General features: G+C 39.9%; 1 protein-coding gene across 8 annotated transcripts in view; it reads left to right on the top strand.

The window, feature by feature from the left end:
• The window catches only part of mbnl2 (muscleblind-like splicing regulator 2), a 131,416-nt gene that overhangs the window by 34,632 nt on the left and 74,180 nt on the right, over window positions 1–22,604 (top strand). For 5 of the 8 annotated variants that reach the window (XM_043691338.2, XM_043691334.2, XM_043691337.2 and 2 more), the window contains exon 2: window positions 5,924–6,774. In XM_043691338.2, the coding sequence (XP_043547273.1) occupies window positions 6,601–6,774 (174 nt within the window). In that variant the 5' untranslated portion in view covers window positions 5,924–6,600. Of the gene's footprint in view, window positions 1–5,256; window positions 5,317–5,763; window positions 6,775–22,604 lie in introns of those variants that run through there. The other 3 variants (XM_043691336.2, XM_043691341.2, XM_043691335.2) reach the window with 3 other exon arrangements.

Below are 22,604 nucleotides of genomic sequence, written 5' to 3'. Positions count from 1 at the left end.
CTGGGACTACCATAGTGTTAAGAGTTTAGATGAAGAGGAATTTAAGTATGTAAAGAAAATTTTCTGATTCAGTATGTGGATGTACCTGCTAGAGAAGGTGCAAAACTTAACCTACTCTTGAGAAATAAGGCAAAGCAGGTAACTGAGGTGTCAGTGGGGGAGCACTTTGGGGCCAGCGACCATAATTCTATTAGTTTTAAAATAGTGATGGAAAAGCATAGACCAGATCTAACAGTTGAAGTTCTAAATTGGAGAAAGGCCAATTTTGATAGTAATAGGCAAGAACTTTCGAAAGCTGATTGGGCACAGATGTTTGCAGGTAAAGGGACGGCTGGAAAATGGGAAGCCTTCAGAAATGAGATAACAAGAATCCAGAGAAAGTATATTCCTGAAAGGGAAGGCTGATAGGTATAGGGAATGCTGGATGACTAAAGAAATTGAGGGTTTGGTTAAGAAAAAGAAGGAAGCGTAAGTCCAGTATAGACAGGATAGATCAAGTGAATCCTTAGGGTATAAAGGCAGTAGGAATATACTTAAGAGGGAAATTAGGAGGGCAAAAATGGGACATGAGATAGCTTTGGCAAATAGAGTTAAGGAGAATCCAAAGGGTTTTTACAAATGCATTAAGGACAAAAGGGTAACTCTGGAGAGAATATGGCCCCTCAAAGATCATCAAGGCAGCCTTGATGAGGTAGATACTAAATGAGTATTTTGCATCAGTATTTACTGCGGAAAAGAACATGGAAGATATAGACTGTAAGGAAGTAGGTGGTGACAGCTTGAAAAATGTCCATATTACAAAGGAGGAAGTGCTGGATGTCTTGAAATGTATAAAAGTAGGTACATCCCCAGGACCTGATCAGGTGTACCCTAGAACTCTCTGGGAAACTAGGGAAGTGATCGCTGGGCCTCTTGCTGAGATATTTGTATCATCAATAGTCACAGGTGAGGTGCCAGAAGACTGGCGGTTGGCTAACATGGTGCCACTGTTTAAGAAGGGTGGTAAGGACAAGCCAGGGACCTATAGACCGGTGAGCCTGACCTCGGTGGTGGGCAAGTTGTTGGAGGGAATCCTGACGGACAGGATGTACATGTATTTGGGAAAGTAAGGACTAATTAGAGATAGTCAACATGGCTTTGTGCATGGAAATCATGTCTCACAAACTTGATTGAGTTTTTTGAAGAAGTAACAAAGAGGATTGATGAGGGCAGAGTGGAACATGATTTATATGGACTTCAGTAAGGCATTCGACAAGGTTCCCCATGGGAGGCTGGTTAGCAAGGTTAGATCTCATGGAATACAGGGAATACAGTTCTGTAGCTTTGAACTGGCTCCAAGGTAGAAGACAAAGGGTGGTGGTGGTGGTGGAGGGTTGTTTTTCAGACTGGGAGGCCTGTGACCAGTGGAGTGCCACAAGGATTGCTGCTGGGTCCACTATTTTTCATAATTTATGTAAATGATTTGCATGTGAGCAGAAGAGGTATAGTTAGTAAGTTTGCAGATGATGCCAAAATTGGAGGTGCAGTGCACAGCGAAGAAGGTTACCTCCAATTACAATGGGATCTTGATCAGATGGGCCAATGGGCAGATGGAGTTTAATTTAGATAAATGTGAGGTGCTGCATTTTGGGAAAGCCAATCTTAGGACTTATACATTTAATGGTAAGGTCCTAGGGCGTGTTGCTGAACAAAGAGACATTTGAGTGCAGGTTCCTAGCTCCTTGAAAGTACCCACTGCTGCAGCTGCATTGAAAGTTGCATTTGCAGGGAGATAGGGTAGTGAAGAAGGCTTGGTATGCTTTCCTTTATTGGTCAGAGTATTGAGTACAGGAGTTGGGAGGTCATATTGCGGCTGTACAGAACATTGGTTAGGCCATTGTTGGAATATTGCGTGCAGTCCTGGTCTCCTTCCTATCGGAAAGGTGTTATGAATTTTGAAAGGGTTCGGAAAAGATTTGTAAGGATGTTGCCAGGGTTGGAGGATTTGAGCTATAGGGAAAGGTTGAATAGGCTGAGGCTGTTTTCCCTGGAGTGTCGGAGGCTGAGAGGTGACCTTGTAGAGGTTTATAAAATCCTGAGGAGCATGGATAGGATAAATTGACAAAGTCTTTTCCCTGGGGTGGGAGAGTCAAGAACTAGAGGGCATAGGTTTAGGGTGAGAGAGGAAAGATATAAAAGAGACCTAAGGGTCATCTTTTTCACAGAGGGTGGTGTGTGTATGGAATGAGCTGCCAGAGGAAGTGATGGAAGCTAGTACAATTGCAACATTTAAAAGCCATCTGGATGGGTACATGAATAGGAAGCGTTTGGAGGGTTATGGACTGGGTGCTGGCAAACGGAACTAGATTAGGTTGGGATATCTGGTCAGCATGGGCGAGTTGGACCGAAGGGTCTGTTTCCGTGCTGTACATCTCTATGACTCTGACTGCAACTCCAACAACACTAAAAGCTTGACACCATTCAAGAAAGTAATTCATTAACTGGCATCCCTTAAATGGCATCTACCACCTTCAACATTCATTCCCTTTACTGTCAATGCAGTTGCAGCAGTGGGTACCATTTACAGGGGAATGCAATGCAGGACCTCATCATGGCCCTTCAACAGAACTTCCAAACCTGTGGCCTCCACCACATCACAGGACAAGTGCTGCAGATATGTGGGAGCATCACCACTTGCAGGTCCCCTTCAAACCATAACCATCCTGCCTTGAACCTATATCATTGTTCCTCCATTGTCACTGAGTCAAAATCCTGGGACTTAACTTCCCAATAGCACCAACTGTACTCCAAGGATTGCCTGTGGTTCCAGAAGGGAGCTGTTCACCCCTGTCTCCAGGGCATAAGGGAATAAAGAAATAAATGCTGACCTATCCAAGAATTAATAGCTCCAGAGTTCAGAATAGCATAAGAGCATCTTCATTCTCTGCATTCTCCTTCACTTTTCTCCATAACTTATACTTTGCCAGCTTTCAGCTGCATTACATTTGAATTAAAGCAAAATACAGTAGATGCTGGAAATCTGAAACCAATGTGCTGGAGAAACTCAGCAGTTCTGGCAGCATCTTTGGAGAGAGTAATGGAGTTATCAATTTGAGTCTGGTATGGGTCATTTTTCAGAACTCTGAGGATGAGTCATACCGAATTCAAAACATTAACTCTCTCTCTCCTGGCATTTGTTGCCAGACCTTCTGAGTTTCTCCAGCATTTTCTGTTGTTTAATATGTTAAATTTATGGCATGTATTGCCCTAAGAATGCATCTCTGCTTGATAATTACAATAACTTGATTATTTGCATTTTCATATAAAATGTAAGTAGAACTGATATCTGTCATTGAGTTTTTTGTGAAATGTAGTGCAGTATTTAACCATCACATTCAAGCAATAACCAATACTGGATATGCTTCAATATAATACTTCATCAAATGGACTGTTGCTTCAACTTATTTGCATTCATTTGTAAATCGTGTTTCCTTTACATTCAGATTGTTGCAGGTTTCTTCACTTTTGGTTTCTAAGACCTGTGTGCTTGATTTTATTTTCCCTGTGGTATTTTAAGCCATGAGTTAATATGTTGGCTTTGATCAGAATAACATTAACAAGTTTGATTTAAATCCAGTAATTCTTTCACTTTTCTCGTCAGTTTATGATCAATCATTTTGACACCTTTGATTTGATGCCTGTGGTGCTGCTCAGCCATGTTGACCAAGGCTAAACTTAAAATGAACTTATTCAATTCAAACACCTTACACTAGTCCCAGGCGAAGAGCTTTAGAAGAACCTTAGCTTAAGAATAACGCTTTGAATCACATTAAGATGACACAAGATTAGCTTGGACAATTCCCTTGCCCCCCCTCCCCACCACCAACCAACTCTTTCTCAACCCCCCCCCCCCCCCCCCCCTCGCCTTAGCTTTCTTGGGAACTAAGGGATCTCCCTGATGGCAAATGTGGGTTGGGGGTGAACAGCCACTCCATGCAGCAGATTATTTAGAAATCAACTGTATGAGGCAAAATTATCCAATTTAGTAGATGGATACTAAAAATACACTGTAAAAAAAATTCTTCTTGTCAAAAGCTATTGAGTAGAACACATTTCTTCCTCTTCCTCCTGCACTTATTGTTAAAATTTTGATTTGGTACCCAAGACTGACAAATGTATAGTTTAATCAAGCCATAAAATTATGGATGGATGTTACTGGAGCACATGCCTCTGCAATATGTTACCGACTCTGTTTTATTCGCTTAATCATAACAATGTCCTGCCAAGAAATTGGATTATTGGTATTTACTATGTACTTTCTAAATTTTTGAGTAGTATGTTGGTATATAGTCCAGGAATCATAGGTTAATTCTGTTGTGCTTCATTGACATGCTGAACTGTCACCTTGCTATCACAACAGTTGTATAAAGGACATCTGCTTGATTGGCAAGAATGAAGCCAGTTCAGTCCCTCTATCTGTTGTGATTGTTTGTGACATGGTACGTGAGAGGGTGCTGCAAATGATGCCAAACACGGGGGTCCATGTTTAAGAAGGAGCCATATTATATTGGCTGTCTATCGGTGCTCAAAATGCGTGGGAACAGGGAAAATTCACCTTTAGAATGCTTGGGAAAATTCAAATCATGTGAGAGCTTCAAGTTGAATAGATGAAATCTTTGAAGGGCTGCTGTTCCAGTAGCAGGCTGGATCTCTCCCTCATTGCTGCTGAGGAATTCTGTAGTGTGATATTTGGCCAAGTATAATCAAGGCATTGAAAAGAAAGTTAGTTGGTAGCTTGAAAAGGAACGATGTGCAGGGTTATGGGGAGAGGATGTAAGAATAGTGCAAAGTGAGATGCTCAATGAGAGTCAGTACAGACATGATGGACCAAATTGCCCATTCCACTGTAACAATTGAGGAGTAGGAGGGTTAAAGGGACCTGTAAACAGAAGCAGCAGAGCCTGTGATTCTTCTGCTTAGCTTTGATTCATAAAGGCATGCCTCTTTGCCTTGTCCCACAATTGGTGAGTGGTGTCCCTCATGTTATTTATAAAACATTGTTGCTCTGTAATGGTAAGGCATGACTGTGGTCCTTTTGTGACTTTATCTTCCAGAGATTGTAGGTTAGGAGTAATTCAGCATTCTGCAATTGCCCTGTGTTGCTCAATAACCAACATTTAGGCATGCTCATTATTAGTTAGCATTCACAGGGTTAAATCATAAAGGAAGTAGAATATAGCTGCTGCCTGTTTGACAGAATCAGCGCTGTTTACTTTCCCCACCCCCATTCCGTCATTACCTTCTGTGGTTCCCTTTCACTGCTCGGCGTCTGTAGATGTAAGTGTTCACAGATGTTAGTGAAACATTGACTGAATTACTGTATGTCCATTTTCCTTGCAGATAAGGAAACTGAAGATTGTGACTGCCTCTTATTTATTTTAGAGGGAAAGAATGGTAGTCCTGAATGAATAGGTGTGTTAGTGTTAATAGAAGTACACATTGAGCTAATGGAATTGCAGTCTGTAGAGATGAGTTTCCAATCAGTTTGAAGCCAGGAGTACAGTACCTCTATATAGCAGTAGGGCTGGTCGCGTTGGGTTGAGGCATTTTCAGTATAGAGAGCATAGTGTCATCTGGCACACTCAGCCATTTATGAGATACATCAGACTATTGGATTGCTGCCCAGAATATTGCCGCAATACTTGTTGCGATTGGCTGTTCCCTCCATCAAGCATAGTTTCACGAGGAAAGCCAACTCCTTTTTTTTAATCTGCAATAGCATGGCTGACTGCAGTATGCTGCCTTGTTAATTCTGCTTCCGTTCTCATCTTGAGTACATTGAAAGTGCTCAACCGCTTCATGCAATAAAGTAGTGCTGCTTCAAGTGGAGTGAAAGTTACTGTACTAAAACATAATTTTTGTTTTCTTTTAATTTTATCAACAGGTCTGTGATAAAAAGTGCCTTTTCTGGAGTCTGTGTTACTTGGAGCTGCTTTTAGGTCAGTCTGCTCTTTCGAGATTTGTTTGCTGCCAATTAAACAAATGTCTGGCCTATCGTGCAACTGAAAACAGAAGACGCCTCTGCTGCATCATTTAGCTGCTTGTCTCATTTTCAACTGTCCATAACAGCAAAACTGAAGCGAACTGATACATGAGGAACTAAACCAACGTACAAAGAGCGGAGTGCACTGACGGCAGTAAAATCACTAACTGGTAGAGACTCGAGAATGATTATTAATCAACGGGTGTGATTGCATCAAAATAACTTTTTATTGAAAGCAACAAAGTGCTGCATTAGCAAACGTACAATATAAAACAGCCAGACGTGTCACCAACAAGAAGGGGTGAAAAACACGTGACGGAAGGCCGCAAGTCCCAGTCGGTGACCGATCATTTGCTGACTAATTGTCTGTTTTAATGTTGTCTCGCAGCCAGAAAAGCAACTCTCCGGCAGCATTTTATGAAGTAATCATCTTCTTTTATGATCATTAAAAATCATTTGTATATTTTAAGAAAAGAGAGCTATATTTTTGATTTTATTTCTATTAACTGCTGCCTTCCTTGACCAAGAATCCTGATATTGAGCTGTTCTGAACCACATTTCACTTCCAACGATTTATTATGGCTGTAAACGTTACTCCAGTACGTGATACAAAATGGCTGACATTAGAAGTGTGCAGACAGTTTCAGAGAGGGACATGTTCACGTTCAGACCAGGAATGCAAGTTTGCACACCCACCAAAAAGCTGTCAGGTTGAAAATGGGCGAGTTATTGCATGCTTTGATTCCCTTAAGGTAAGGAATTTTAACATCCAGCTTTTCAATCATGCAGTTTCTAATTTTGTGGCACAGAGCTCATTGATCTGTTCCAGAAACTTTGGCGATTGTAACTGCTTCTTAGAAATAAGCATTCACATAAGAAATTGATCATTTTTAACTGTGTATTGTGAGTCAGATTCTTTGCTAAAATAAGCACCTGTTAGTAGGAACATTATAATGGTATCTTTTCGGGGACCAAATAAATGTTTAGGTGATATTTACATTTTAACTTGTAGCCTTTTTAAAAATTGATGTCGCTATCACTTGTACTACTGTGATTTAAAATCTTTCTGTATTATCCTGTATAATATAACAAGTTATATCTTTGTGAATCCAGACAACCTTGCGTTCCTCAGTGTGAAAACATGTTTTGAAAGCAATGGAATGTCTTTCCCCTCAAAGTCCCATTCTGTCTTGCTCAGCTGCATATCCTCCTTCCTTCCTTCATTTCAGTCGTTGCTGTTTACTGTCCACCTACGCCAAATCTCTCTGCCTGCTCCCCCCTCTCCCAAACCTGATTTCTCTGTTTGCTCAGTCTTGGTCTTCTCATAAAATTGACTTGAGTCCCTTAACTATGTTATTGTTCACAGCCCCTCTGCACTTGATCTCAGTCAAATGTAAGGCTGTCTCTGACCACTGCTTAGTTGGTCTTGCCAGCTAGATTTTAACCACCTCAATCCCACTGTCTTCCTGCATGTTTTGTATTGGAAAAGCTTCTTTCCTGGTTCCTTCAATATTTTCCTTCCCAACTCCTCTTCCCACCATGATCCTTCAGTTGTTGGCTTATTAAACCAGTTATGTAACTTTTAAATCATTTTTTCCATCAAAACAGCTATTCTTTTATTCATGTTGTTTGAGCATGTGCACATGCAAATATACACCCTCTTTACTATTCAAAACAGGGCAATATAAATTTGTGTTTCTGATGATGAATAACTAAATGTCATAAATGTAAAGCTCTATTGAGCGTCGCAACAGCCTCTCTACTTCCTAAGTCATTATTCAAAGCACACCTAGATGGCAGGATATGTTTCTCCATAGCTAATTGCTTCCTCAAACCTCTTCTGCTATCTGCAGCTTTGCTTCCAATCAGTTTCCTCTCCCACTCAATCCAAGTCTCCTATTTTCCAATCCCTTGTTACTAAATTTATTTAGAGTCATAGAGATGTACAGCATGGAAACAGTCCCTTTGGTCCAACCTGTCCACGCCGACCAGATATCCCAACCCAATCTAGTCCCACCTGCCAGCACCCGGCCCATATCCCACCAAACCCTTCCTATTCATATACCCATCCAGATGCCTCTTTAAATGTTGCAATTGTACCAGCCTCCACCACATCCTCTGGCAGCACATTCCATATATGTACCACCCTCTGCATGAAAAAGTTGCCCCTTAGGTCTCTTTTATATCTTTCCCCTCTCACCCTAGACCAGTGTTTTCTAGTTCTGGACTCCTCAACCCCAGGAAAAAGACTTTGTCTATTTATCCTATCCATGCCCCTCATAATTTTGTAAACCTCTATAAGGTCACCCCTCAGCCTCAGGCGATCCAGGGAAAACAGCCCCAGTCTATTCAGGCTCTTCCTATAGCTCAAATCCTCCAACCCTGGCAACATCCTTGTAAATGTTTTCTGAGCCCTTTCAAGTTTCACAACATCTTTCCGATAGGAAGGAGACCAGAATTGCACGCAATATTCTAACAGTGGCCTAACCAATGTCCTGTACCAACACAACATGACCTCCCAACTCCTGTACTCAATGCTCTGACCAATAATGGAAAGCATACCAAACGCCGCCTTCACTATCCTATCTACCTGCGACTCTCCTTTCAAGGAGCTATGAACCTGCATTCCAAGGTCTCTTTGTTCAGCAACACTCCCTAGGGCCTTACCATTAAATGTATAAGTCCTGCTAAGATTTGCTTTCCCAAAATGCAGCATCTCGCATTTATCTGAATTAAACTCCATCTGCCACTTCTCAGCCTATTGGCCCATCTGGTCCAGATCCTGTTGTAATCTGAGGTAACCCTCTTTGCTGTCCACTACACCTCCAATTTTGGTGTCATCTGCAAATTTACTAACTGTACCTCTTATGCTCGCATCCAAGTCATTTACGTAAATGACAAAAAGTAAAGGACCCAGCACTGATCCTTGTGGCACTCCACTGGTCACAGGCCTCCCGTCTGAAAAACAACCCTCCACCGCCACCCTCTGTCTTCTACCTTTTGAGCCAGTTCTGTATCCAAATGGCTAGTTCTCCCTGTATTCCATGAGATCTAACCTTGCTAATCAGTCTCCCATGGGGAACCTTGTTGAACACCTTACTGAAGTCCATATAGATCACATCTACTGCTCTGCCCTCATGAATTCTCTTTGTTACTTCTTCAAAAAACTCAATCAAGTTTGTGAGACATGATTTCCCATGCACAAAGCCATGTTGACTATCCCTAATCAGTTCTTGCCTTTCCAAGTACATGTATATCCTGTCCCTCAGGATTCCATCCTGTCCCTCAGGATTCCATCCTACAACTTGTCCACCACTGAGCTCAGGTTCACTGGTCTATAGTTCCCTGGCCTGTCTTTACCGCCCTTCTTAAACAGTGGCACCACGTTTGCCAACCTCCAGTCTTCCGGCACCTCACCTGTGACTATCGATGATCCAAATATCTCAGCAAGAGGCCCAGTAATCACTTCTCCAACTTCCCACAGAGTTCTCGGGTACACCTGATCAGGTCCTGGGGATTTATCCACTTTTACCCGTTTCAAGACATCCAGCACTTCCTCCTCTGTAATCTGGACATTTTGCAAGATGTCGCCATCTATTTCCCTACAGTCGATATCTTCCATATCCTTTTCCACAGTAAATACTGATGCACAATATTCATTTAGTGTCTCCCCCATTTTCTGTGGCTCCACACAAAGGCAGTCTTGCTGATGTTTGAGAGGCTCTATTCTCTCCTGAGTGACCCTTTTGTCCCAATATGATGTTCTTGTCAAACTGATTCTTCTGTCGAATTCATCTCCTGCTCCCAAATTTCTTCTTCAATGTGCTACCATTCCTGGCCCCGTAGTAGCTAATACTACTCCCTTACTTTGAAGCACTATCTTTTCCTTTCAGGACTGCTGCTATTAAATCCATTTTGCTTAAATAACTTGCCTTTGACCTATCCATTGCTCATAATTTTTCTATAAAGTTACAATGATTGTTATGTCATAATTCCATGATAGCCATAGTGTTTTGCTCATGGTGTCTTGTTCCTCCTCTTCTGCCTTAATATCTTTTGCAGCAATCAACGCTAGTTACTTATGACATCACATTTTCCTGTAGCAGATTCCTATAGTTCCCTTATGTGGTTTGACTTCTGCATATGTGGATAGAATGAGCACGTCTTTAGCAATGGTTTCTCCTTTTCTTCACTGTATTATCTTGTGGGATTCTTCTTAAAATCTTTACCCATGTCTTCCTTCTCCAGAATATTTTACTGACCCTTGGCCACATGAAGTCAGCTTCCATATACGTGCTAATGATATCACATTGCATCTTTGTACCAGTTATCTTGATCCTGTCATCATTTCTCTGCCATCAGACTGCCCATCTGGCATCAAATATGGAAACCTTATTTCTTTTGACGACAGGAAAATCAAACCCATCCGTTTGATGCTCATTGCAAACTCATACTGACTCTATCTTTTGCTTTGACCTCTCTCTTTGATTTAACAAATCATTCTGCTCAATCATGAACTTGGCTTGGAATTCTGCATTATCTCTGTCACTGTTTGCTGTTTGTTTATACCTGAGAAACATTGTTTGTCTCTTTTCATACTTTATCTGTTCCAGTGCCAAACGTCCTGTCAGTGGTTTTGACACTTATGCATTTAGTTTGTTCCGACGTTCTCCCTGCAACCTTTCCTTTAATTATATAAACTCCCAATTTATCCAAAATGCAGTTGTGTAACCAGTACTGCACTATCTTCATTGAAGAGTAAGGCTCTTGTGGCACAATGGTAATGTCCTTACCTCTGCCCCAGAAAGCCCAGGTTCATGTCCCGCCTTCTCCAGAGATGTTTAATAACATCTTTGAGCATGTTGATTAGAAAATATGAGATGAGTTCTTAGAGCTCTCGTGGCACATTGGCAGAGACACTACTTCTGGGCCAGAAAACCAGTGTCCATCACCTGACCCAGAGGTGTTTTACAACACATCAGAACCTTTTTTTTCCAAAAAAGATGTGATGGTTCTTAAGGCTGATGTTGTACAGTGGTAATGTCCCTACTTTTTTAAGCCAGAAAACCTGTGTTTAGGTCCTAGCTGCCCCAGACATGTGTAATAACACCTCTGAAAAGGTTATTTAAAAATAAAGCTGGGTTCGTCACGTGGTATTTAAAGTTTAAAAATCATACAGCACCAGGTTATAGCTTTCGGAGCGCTTCCAAATAAACCTTTTGGACTGTAACCTGGTATTGTGATTTTTAACTTTATACACCCCAATCCAACACTGGCATCTCCAAATTATGGTATTTAAAGCACCTTCAAAGTCTTCAGAGGCAGTTGGGCACTGCAGCATTTGGAGTGCATTACTTCTCCCTCCAACTCTATTTTGCTACAACCCCTCTATTTTCCTAGCTAGCCTCAATTAGTGGTGGTATTGTACTGCCCTGTTTTATAATTTATTTGTTTAGTTGATTAATTGGGCGATAGTTTTTTTTAATAAAAGAACTTGGTTCTTGCCCAGTGGGGAATTGACTTTCCAACTAAAAGATCTTTCATAAATTGGCTTCTTATAAGTAATTTGTTTGCTGAAGTAATTAGAAGTCATTTCATTGCCCATTTACGTCTAAATTGAGAGGACAGCATATTTAGAAACCTTAGCCCTTTTCAAAATGCTAATTGCAAGATGAGAAAATCACCATTCAGACAACTTGTCCTTTCAGAAAGAAACTACACTCTTGTCATCTTCAAACTATCCAAAGGTGTTTCACTTAATTCCAGGAAGATTTCTTCTTTTACATTACCTCTAAGTCCATTAACTATTCATGTAAAGAAATTTTGATATTATTGAGTTTTGCGGTTAATTAGTTTGGGCCTGTGCTTTTACTGCCATTGTTTGATTTTTTTTGGGGGGAGCTCAGTTAGTTTTGTTCGCTGGATAACCTGGTTTATGATGCCAACAACATAGTGCAGGAATTAAATCTATCTAAGGTTACCATGAAGGTCCTGCCTTCTCGGCCGTGCCCCTTGTCTGAGGCATCCCAACCTAAACTCCCAACCAGTTCAGTCTCTCTAAGGAGAGAGAAACCGTAGGTACTAAGGGACTATGGAGGCTTTACTACTGTTTGATTTTGAAGTAGTATTGGTCTACTTTTACGATTTAATGTTTATACACCGGTTACCTCTTTTCAAAGTTGAAAAGTTCGGATTTTCCCTTTTTTTAATCATAATGGTCACAATTCCTCCCACAGCAGGTACCAGTAAAACTGATAAATTAAGTTAATCTGTTTGCAGGACTTTGTGTACAAAGTCACTGCCAGATTTGTCTGCATAACAAAAGCAACATAGGTTTCCATGTGCACAAACTTTGCACTATCCCCTCATTAAATCTGTGTCCATGATCCAATATTGTGTGAACAAACTTATCATCTATCTCATTATTGGGAAAACTGAAGCTATTGTCTGCATTCTCCACCGCAACCCCCTTTCCATAGCCGTTGACTTCATCCCTTCCATCACAACTTCCTGAGACTGACCATGTTAAATGAGCTTTCTACCACATTTGCATCCAAACTAAAACTGCCTGTTTCTACCTTTAACAACATCCAGCTCTGCCTTACCTCATATGCTGCTGCAACCCTCATCAGTGATTTTGTTATCTCTATTCTAACACTGTCTGAAATTCAGTTTTCTGCCCTCTGTTACTTCGAAATCCCCCAAACCCCTATGTACTGTCTCACACCAAGACCTGTTCACCCGTGAGCTCAATATTGCATAGGCTCCTAGTTACACTGTGCCTTGATGTTAAAATTATTCTTGCTTTCAGATCCTTCATTGGTTATTCCCGCAACCCAAACATCCCAGGACCCCTGCAGTCATACAATACTGGCCTCCTATGCTTTATTTAAATCACCCACCATTAACAACAATGGCTTATAAGGCCCTCTGGTCCTAAATTTTCTTATGAAGTGTCTCTATTACTTTCTTTTTTTTTAAACCTCCTTTTCCTCATCAGTGATCTGCTTGACCCAGCTTTAATCAGTTGACCTAATATCTCCAAATGTGGCTTGATGTCAATACTTTTTCTGTGATAAGATTTCTGGGAACCACCTTCGGACTTGTTACAGTAGCATAAGAATATATACAGTGAATACAGGTTATTCAATTGGAAGTTTTGAATTGTATGTGAAATGCTTTAGAAACTTTCTAAGTGATACACTGAAGTACTTTATTAATACATTCCTTATTATTTTCCTTTTAAAACACTTTTTCTTTGATACAATGATCTGACTCCTAAGATGCTTATACAGAGTCCCCAGGGCTTGAATGGTTGCCTCGTGACTCTGCCCATTGCTTCACTAAAGTGTGATATGATGAGCATAGTCTCAGATGAGAAATGTTAGGAATGAAGAAGGTAGAGGATACTTTCCCACTCTTGCACTCAGAACAACACAAACCAGGACCCAGTTGTGCAACCAGTTGTGGAATGAATCTTGACTATTGTCTCAACTATGTACAACTGTGACTTTTTTTACAATGCTTAATTGTGTGAGCAGTTTTATTTTAATTGTTTAATGAGGACTGTTTGTTCATTAGGGTAGGCGTTAGATTCCAACTGAGGTAATTCACTTCCTTCGGACCCTTACACCCTCTGATCAGCAAGGAGAAGGCTTAGTTCCTTGCTACTTCTATAGCATCTTGCATCATGCATGTTGGCTGCTACATTTCCTGCAACAAGGATTGCATTGTCGATAGTGCAACATTAGTTTAAAATTTCTTCAGGATACTCTGAGCTTGTGAAAGGTTCCATAGAAATGTAAGCTTGTTCATTCTTTTCCCTCAATTCAAGCTCAACTCCCAGGGATGAAATAGCTGCCGCAGCTCACTTCCATTGAGGTCATGTTTGAAATTGGAGCAGCTTTTGTGTAAAATGCTTTTAGGCATTTTCTATTTCTGTTTAAGTTGGCTCACTGCTTTAAGTGGGCTGTTGTACAAAGATTTGTCATTGAGTTGATTTTAACTTCTGTTTACTGAAATATGATCCAGCACTTGTTGGCATGCTTTCACCGAGATGAAACCATTTTATGAACCAGTTTAATCAAGGTACTGAGACTGATATTCCACCTCCTAAAATAAGAAGGTAGGAAGAGTTAACCCCTGCATACTAGATAGTGAACTTATTTCATAACTTTGGACATTTTGCATATATTATTCACAAACCAAAAACTGTTCTTAACACACCTGTTAAGCTTTTTTTTCCTTGTGAATCTGAGACTGGTGTTTCATTGGGAGAGGTTAAAAATTGAATGTGAAAGTTTTGCCCCCATCGATTTTCTACCTTCTTGGGAAAAGGCAAGTGTAAGATATTCTAATGTAGAAACTAGAAATAAATCTAACATTTTTTATTCTCAGTATCTTACTAATTTTCAATATTTTAATAAGTACCAACAGAAACTTTCATTTACATGCCTTTTAATATAGCGAGGCTTTTCCTGGCATTTCAGAGGAGCATTGTCAAACTTGATAGCGAGCCACATAAAATTTCAGGACAACTGACTAAAGGTTTTGTCACAAGTAGGCTTCAAGGAATATCTGAAAGAGACCAAGAGTGATGGTGAGGCGGATCATGGGGGAGAATGAGGAAGTCAATTTGGCGCAATCTTAAACTATTCAAAGGGATTTTTTCTTCTCTTTTTTTTTTTCCCCCTCCTTCCCAACATTCCTACCATCTTTTCAACCTGCAAATGTTTCTGGGAAGATTCCAGGATTAGATACCGCATTAGTCTTTCTAAACGTCTATCCTTAAATTGGAAATTTGTCATGACACAAGGAGGAGTCATTATGCAGATGAGAAAAAAATATTAAATTTACCTTTTGACTTCACTGTACTCCCCCCTTACTCTTACGTTTTCATTTGAAAAGAATATTCTGAATTGAACATTTGAAGAAACTGGAAATATCAGCAGGTCAAGTAGCGTTTGTGGAGAAAACAAACTTAGTTTCAGTTAAATTGCCTTCTGTTAATTTTAATAACCCAAATTAATGTTTTTCATAATCATGTATTAATATTTCCAATTCAAAAACAGTTCTTCTCGTATGCCTTGTTGAGAAGTCAAAACATTATCCAATCTTTCCTAATAGCTTAGACACAGAGTCATAGAGATGTACAGCATGGAAACAGACCCTTCGGTCCAACCTGTCCATGCCAACCAGCTATCCCAACCCAATCTAATCCCATCTGCCAGCACCTGGTCCATATCCCTCCAAACCTTTCCTATTCATATACTCATCCAGATGCCTTTTAAATATTGCAATTGTACCAGCCTCCACCACTTCCTCTGGCAGTTCATTCCATACATGTGCCACCCTCTGTGTGCAAAAGTTGCACCTTAGGTCTCTTTTATATCTTTCCCCTCTCACCCTAACTTGTACCACATTCCTTTCACCATCATCCTAGTGCTTGCTAATCAATGTTGGCTGTCAATTTTGCAGCATGTCAATTCTAAAATTCTCATTATTGTTCTTGAGTTTCTCTATGGACTATCCTTCCCTATCTCGATAATTTTCTTAGCTCGACAAATCTCCAAGGTGCCTATCCTCCTCCAATTCAAGTTTTTTTGCATATCTCAATTTTACTTAACCCCACCATTGGAAACTCTGCCTTCAGCTGTCTCATCTAGCAACATTAGTAATAATCACTGGGACAAGATTGTTACCAATTGTTAAAAATGGCAAATTTGTGTCTATCAAGCTACATGATATTTTAAGATTAAACATCTTAACATTAAGACTGAGCAGTGGTAGAGACTTAAGAGGCAAATCCTGTACTTTGGAAGCCACTAACCTGTGATATCTCCTTGCCTCATACCCGAAGATCTGCAGTTCAAGCATCATTGTTCCAGAAACATGAAAACCCATAACAAAGGCACAATCCTGATTAAATGCCATCTTGAATTGAGGGAAGCCAGCAAAGTCAAAGCATTTGTACAATTTTACTACAACAAAGTTTCCATATAAATGCAAGTTGTTAGAAGCTTGAAATAAAGTCAGTTTCATGTCAACAGTAGGATGGATCTAACGATATCTTTGTCTATTTTAATTAAAAGTAAAACAGAAATCCAATAATTTCAGATCCTGTCTTAGTTTCTCCTAGTGCTATAGATCATGCATGTAGCCCATTTAAAAATTCAAGTGTCTCAGTACTAGTTGTTCACACAAGTGATTAAATTGCATGAGCGCACTCTCAAAATGGATTGGTTAATATTGTCATTCTCACTATTCTACAAGCTCAACGAACTCCAGTTTTTCACAATAGTAGACCCTGGAAAAAATAAAGTTTGTAACGGATAACTTAAAGTAAAGGTTAATGTTCAAGTCAGACAAAATGATATACATAAAATTATCTTCACGTCTTTCAAGTATTGTAAAAGAATGTTGGGAATGTTTGCCTGCAGCTACTTTTTTTTCCCTATCTTTGGACCAGTGATTCTAATTGTCTTTCAAATCCTCTCTTGTGAACAATGAACATTTATTTGATGGGTTGAAATATATAGGAAGAGATCCACATTTTCATAAGAATTTCACACCAAGTATGTGTAGCTCCCACTCTAACAAGGCTGTCCTGTCTTTGCTTGCTTTGGAATGTGGGTCATTGTTCCTGTCGGGGCACATAGCCTTCACATTCCAGCTTCCAGTGCGAAAGGTTACCTTCTACTTGTTGCATAGCCGAGGCATGTTTTCAGAAAATGTAGGCTTGCCTAGCATCTGTATGCACCTCTGGATTTCATGGCCTGCCATCTGTGGGAGAGACAATAGTCTTTCTATCTGGGGTCTAATCAGTTGCAGGATTATTTCCATGCCAGAGCACAATTCAAAATAATTTTAGCACTCCCTGGTGGCTTTCAAATGCAAGTGAATTGCAATATTAGTCACATAATAGCAATGAGCAGAACTGCAAGAACTAGAATCCTGCCTCCATAGTGGTTTGCATTAATCCAGTATTTAAAAATAAATGTTTGAGTCTGTGATGAGTAGAGAAATGAACAAAACCCATCCAATTGTGCATGTGTCTAAAAAAGATCATTAATGGGTGACGATTTGTCAAAATGACAGTTCCTGTTGCTTCTGCTAAATAAATTAACATTGAGACTAAAATCGGCACAATAGCGAGCAATCCATTTAGAACACTTTATTCTTCATGTGTCATGTTTTGTAAAACAAAATGGCAGTTTTGTATCAGTTAATGTAGTGTGTGGAGCATTTTAGAACAAAGTCACCATAGTCTCAGAGGATAATAGGGCTGCGCTCTCGAGACAGAGAGACAACTGATGATGATTTAACTTGTGGGTCACCACAACTCTGTTGAAGGGAGAGATTAAGAACCTTCATGGTAACCTCAGCTGGTATCATTTGGCGATGTCGGTGTTGGACTGGGGTGTACAAAGTTAAAAATCACACAACACCAGGTTATAGTCCAACAGGTTTAATTGGAAGCAAACTAGCTTTCAAAGCACCACTCCTTCTTCAGGTGGTTGTGGAAGGCACAATTATAAGACAGCAGTAAATTTGCTATAAATTCTGTGTTTTACAATTGTGCCCTCCACAACCACCTGATGAGGGAGCGGTGCTCCGAAAGCTAGTTTGCTTCCAATTAAACCTGTTGGACTATAACCTTGTGTTGTGATTTTCAGCTGGTATGGGAATTGAACTCTCACTGTCGGCATCACTATGCATCACAAACTAGCTGTCCAGCCATAGAGTCATAGATGTACAGCACAGAAACGGACCCTTGGGTCCAACCTGTCCGTGCCGACCAGATATCTCAATCCAATCGAGGCCCACCTGCCAGCATCTGACCCATATCCCTCCAAACCCTTGCTATTCATATACCCATCCTGATGCCTTTATAAATGTTGCAATTGTACTAGCCTCCACCACTTCCTCTGGCAGCTCATTCCATACACATACCACCTTCTGAGTTGAAAAGTTGCCTCTTAGGTCTCTCTTATATCTTTCCCCTCTCACCCTAAACCTATGCGCCCTCGTTCTGGACTCCCCCACCCCTGGGAAAAGACTTTGTCTATTTATCCTATCCTTGCCCCTCCTGATTTTATAAACCTCTATAAGGTCACCCCTCAGCCTCTGACACAGCAGGGACAACAGCCTGAGCCTATTCAAACTCTCCCTATAGCTCAAATCCTCCAACCCTGGCAACATCCTTGTAAATCTTTTCTGAACCCTTTCAAGTTTCACGACATCTTTCCGATAGGAAGGAGACCAGAATTGCACACAATATTCCAACAGTGGCCTAACCAATGTCCTGTACAGCTGCAACGTGACCTCCCAACTCCTGTACTCAATACTCTGACCAACAAAGGAAAGCATACCAAACGCTGCCTTCACTATCCTTAGCCAACCTTACTAGCCTCCTTTTATGGCTCCAATACTGTGCCAACAAATTACTTGCTAATTGTCCAAAGTGGCTGAACACTCAGTTGTGTACAACTGCTGCTATGTTTCAGCATAAACAGCCTTCTAAAAGTCTGCTATCAAGGATGTCTTACTGCAATAGTACAGGACATTGGTGAGTCCACGTGTGGAGTAATGTGCACGTTCTTGGTTTGCATAGTTGAGGAAGAATGTTCCAACTATGGAGGAAGTGCAACAAAGGATGACCAGACCGATTCCTCTGATGGCAGGACTGACTTATGAGGAGAGACTAGATTGTTTAGGACTCCATTCACTGGAGTTTAGAAGAATGATGGGGGCGGGAGGTGGGATTCTCCTAAAAAAAAAATGGCAGTGAATGTGAGATCAGTTGTTAATTTTAAATCTGAGATAAATAAAACTTTTGCTCAACAAACATTTAAGGGATATCGGCCAAAAATCCATACACGGTATTAGGCCACAGATCAGCCATGATCTCATTGAATGGCAGAGCAGACTCAAGGGGCTGAATGGCTGCCTTGTGTTGCTGTGAAGTTCTCTACCATAGAAAGTGGTTGAAGCTAAAGCACAGTTTTCAAGAACATGTTAGATATAGCTCTTGGGGCTCAAGGGATCAAAGGGTATGGGAAGAAATTGGGAACTGGATAATGAGTTAGATGATCATAATGAATAGTGGAACGGGCTCAAAGGGCCACATAGCTTACTCCTGCTCCTACTTGTTCTAAAGTCATTTTAAGAAGTATCTGGATTCAGAATGAATAGTCACCTTGTCAGCAACACCATGTTTTTTAAAGATTCAGATTTTTAAGTCTGTGATTTGAAAAGTTTATCTGCAAAATATTTCTTCAGTTCTAAATGATGCTGAATTTATTACCCAGACTTGGCGCACGTTGCAGAATAATTTTGTTTTTGTTAAAGGTATTGAATAGTTGTTTGTTTCAAACTGCAAATAAAAGGGAGATATAGTTTTGTGAGAATGGTGTGTTTACAAGATTTGATGGAATCCATTCTTCCTTTTTCTGCTATTACATAGAAATTGATAGCGTTCAAAGCTAAAACAACAAAATGCATCTGTTCTTTTAATGCTGACCTAGCTGAAACTGCTAGCAGTGTGTATGCTGCATCTTCATTGCCTCTCTCTATAATGAGAACAGTAAATATTTTGATTCTGTTGTATTAATGTTGTGCATTAAAGCTATTATGGAAGATTAAATTGTTTGGGTTTGAAAAACATCTTGTCATAATTTTTTATTTGCAGTAATCATCCTGAAATGTAGATTTATTAAAAACTTCCCAGAGCAAATCCTAGGTTTAAAACTGATCTGGCCAGATTCAGAAGGAAATTTAACCCAGACAAAGTCCACTGCCATCTGGAAAATTTGCCAGGAAGGAAGGATTTGAAACCGATCTAACTGCACTATCTGGATGCAGCACCTTGCAAATGTGATATAGGAGGAAGGAGAAAACAACAAATGTTCAAGGTCTTTTCTGTGGAAAAGCAAGGAATGTTTACAGTACACCACTACTCCAATACTACCATTCCCATGTCCCAATAGAATTCTCCCTTAATCAAATGATAGCTATATCTTCAACATGCAAAGTATTGGAATATATGAATTGTATTTCAGGTTGAGGAAAGTATTACTATTACATAGCAATTGGATCAATTTTGAAATTTTAGAACTAGTTTTCTTACTGTACGGGCAGCATGGTGGCTCAGTGGTTAGCACTGCTGCCTTACAACAGATCAGAGTTCGCTTCCTCCCTCGGGCAATTGCCTGTGTGGAGTTTGCACATTCTCCCCATGTCTGCATGGATTTCCTTCGAGTGTTCCTATTTGCTTCCACAGTCCAAAGATGCAAAGGTTTGGTGGCTTAACCTGCCCATATTTTCCAGAGACGTGCAGGCTAGGTAAATTAGCCATGGGTCATGTAGGGTTACAGGGATAGGATAAAGGTGTGGGACTGGGTAGGATGCTCCTGAAAGGGTCAGTGGGGACTTGATAGGCCAAATAACCTGCTTCCAAACTGTAGGGATTCTGTGATTTCTATGTACAAATGAAGCTGTTAAGATTACATTATAACAACGTATTACTATGTATGTGACATACAAGGAAACAAAGCCATTGTCGAAGTGAAATGCTTCAAATTTTAACTATCGTGATAAGAATTCAAGCCTTTGTTGGAATGTCCCTTTTGGTTTGTGAATTGTAATCATTATACTAACAATAGTGTGTTATAAAACATTACAAAGCAAAGGTTAAAGCTGGATTTTTTTTTTTGTTTCTGGGTTAAAAATGGCAGATGATGAAAATATACTATTTCAGCATACCAAAAGCAATTGTAGTGCAACACAAAGAACAGTTGTGATGCTTAGAGATTATCAAATTGTGGTAGCATTCAAGTTTGTTTTGAAAGCTTACATTGTACTGAAGCTTTACAGAAGAAGGTAGTACAAAATGGGCCATTTAGCTTATTTTAGCTGCTTTGTCTTTTTGCACATATATGTAGGTTGCTACAGATACTTTAAATGACAACAGATAAAAGAAGTTCAGAGTCATGGTTTATACTGAAGTGAGGAGCAATTCAGTAAATGGTGACACTGAATATTAGATTTGAGTTGAATTTATATTGCACCTTGAGTAAAACATCCTGACATGCTTTACAGAGCCGTTAGTAGACAAAATTTGATTCTGAGGCGCAACAAATATAAGAACAGGTGATCAAAAGTTGGTGAAAGGATTAAGTTTTTTTTAGAAGTATGATAAGAGAGTTATATCTCCCCCTGCTGGATTAGATTAGAGAATTCATTGAGAATGTTGTGGTTAATTTTATTCTTAGAGCACATTTTAAGTGATTTTTTTTGTCTCTTGTGGTACTCAAGCGAAGTCTGGAAATATATTTTCTCACAGATCTTTATTGTTCTTCTCTTGTGCAGCTTGTATTTTCACAGCATTTCTTATTTAAATCTCTCCATTTTTCATCTGATTGCTTTTTTTTGTTTTTCTTAACTCAATTATTGCGCCTGCACTGTTGTGTGTGCGCCACTTTCTGTTCATCCTGCACTTCCCAATATCACAACCACCTTGCTTGCCCTTTAGGTGGATCGGAAAGTTGGGCAGGATGGCATCTGGCTATTGTGACAAATACCTATTGGTTGCAGCTGAAGGAGAATTGGTGAGGCATATTTTCTGTTGACAAATGGACGGCAGTGATCAAGTTTGAATTCTGCAAGAAAAATGTAGTAGTAGGAGGAGCAGGGTAGGAAATCACAGGTGAATAGCAGCAGGACCAAAATGAGGGGAGACAGAATGGTATGTTTTTTGGTTGCTCACAGAAATATGTATGAAAAAATGAAAGCTGAGTTGCAACTGCCTTTTCCATCATTGATTTCTGAGAGTAGTATGTTTAGCTTTGTCCAGCTTGTATATGATGGTCTTTGAACTACCGTATTTCGCAGCCCCTTTTACAAGTAAATAAACTTGATCATCGGCTCATTGTTCGCAAGTGTCCATTGGTGTTGGTCACCCTCTAAGCTCAACAACTTGCCTGATGTGAACATTGCAAATAGCTAGAGCGGTCTTTCATATACCCATACCCATAGCAGAATTGTTGAAGATGTATTTTGAGCTTTGAGGTTATTCCGGAATAGAACTGTTTTCAGATAGCAGGCAAATGATACTTTTCCCATCTGCTGCCTTGAATTTTGCTTCTATTGATTTTTATTCCCAAAGAACAAAGAAATGAGAATGTAGAACACTGCCACCCCTAATAACTCGACTGACCTTGCAAATTGTGGTACTGTCCTATCATGGAGTTCAGCAGTAATGATCTAGTCTCAGTACTCCGGATTTAGTACCCTAATTATTAAATCGTTTCATCTGGACACAGCATGCTTCTCTCCATCTAAAAAGAATCAATTACTTCTGATTATCATATGCACAAAAACTGATTCACTTGTTTGTTTGAAATAATTCTCACTGAAAACACATGCTCTTGTTTTTTTTGTTTTGACTGACATGACTAAACCAAATATTGTGTAAGTTTCATAGCCAACAATGTGAGAGCTGAATTAATAGTCCAAAATTAAAAGGTATTTATTGTTAAAGATTCTGGTCCTTTTACAACAGTGTAATCGAAAAATTTGTCTT

The sequence above is a fragment of the Chiloscyllium plagiosum genome, unplaced genomic scaffold (assembly GCF_037043375.1).
Source record: "Chiloscyllium plagiosum isolate Xiang-an unplaced genomic scaffold, Cpla_swu_hap1 HiC_scaffold_6, whole genome shotgun sequence".
Taxonomy (NCBI): domain Eukaryota; kingdom Metazoa; phylum Chordata; class Chondrichthyes; order Orectolobiformes; family Hemiscylliidae; genus Chiloscyllium; species Chiloscyllium plagiosum.
Note: the sequence above shows the minus strand (reverse complement) of the source record. Positions and strands in the feature narration are given on the sequence as shown.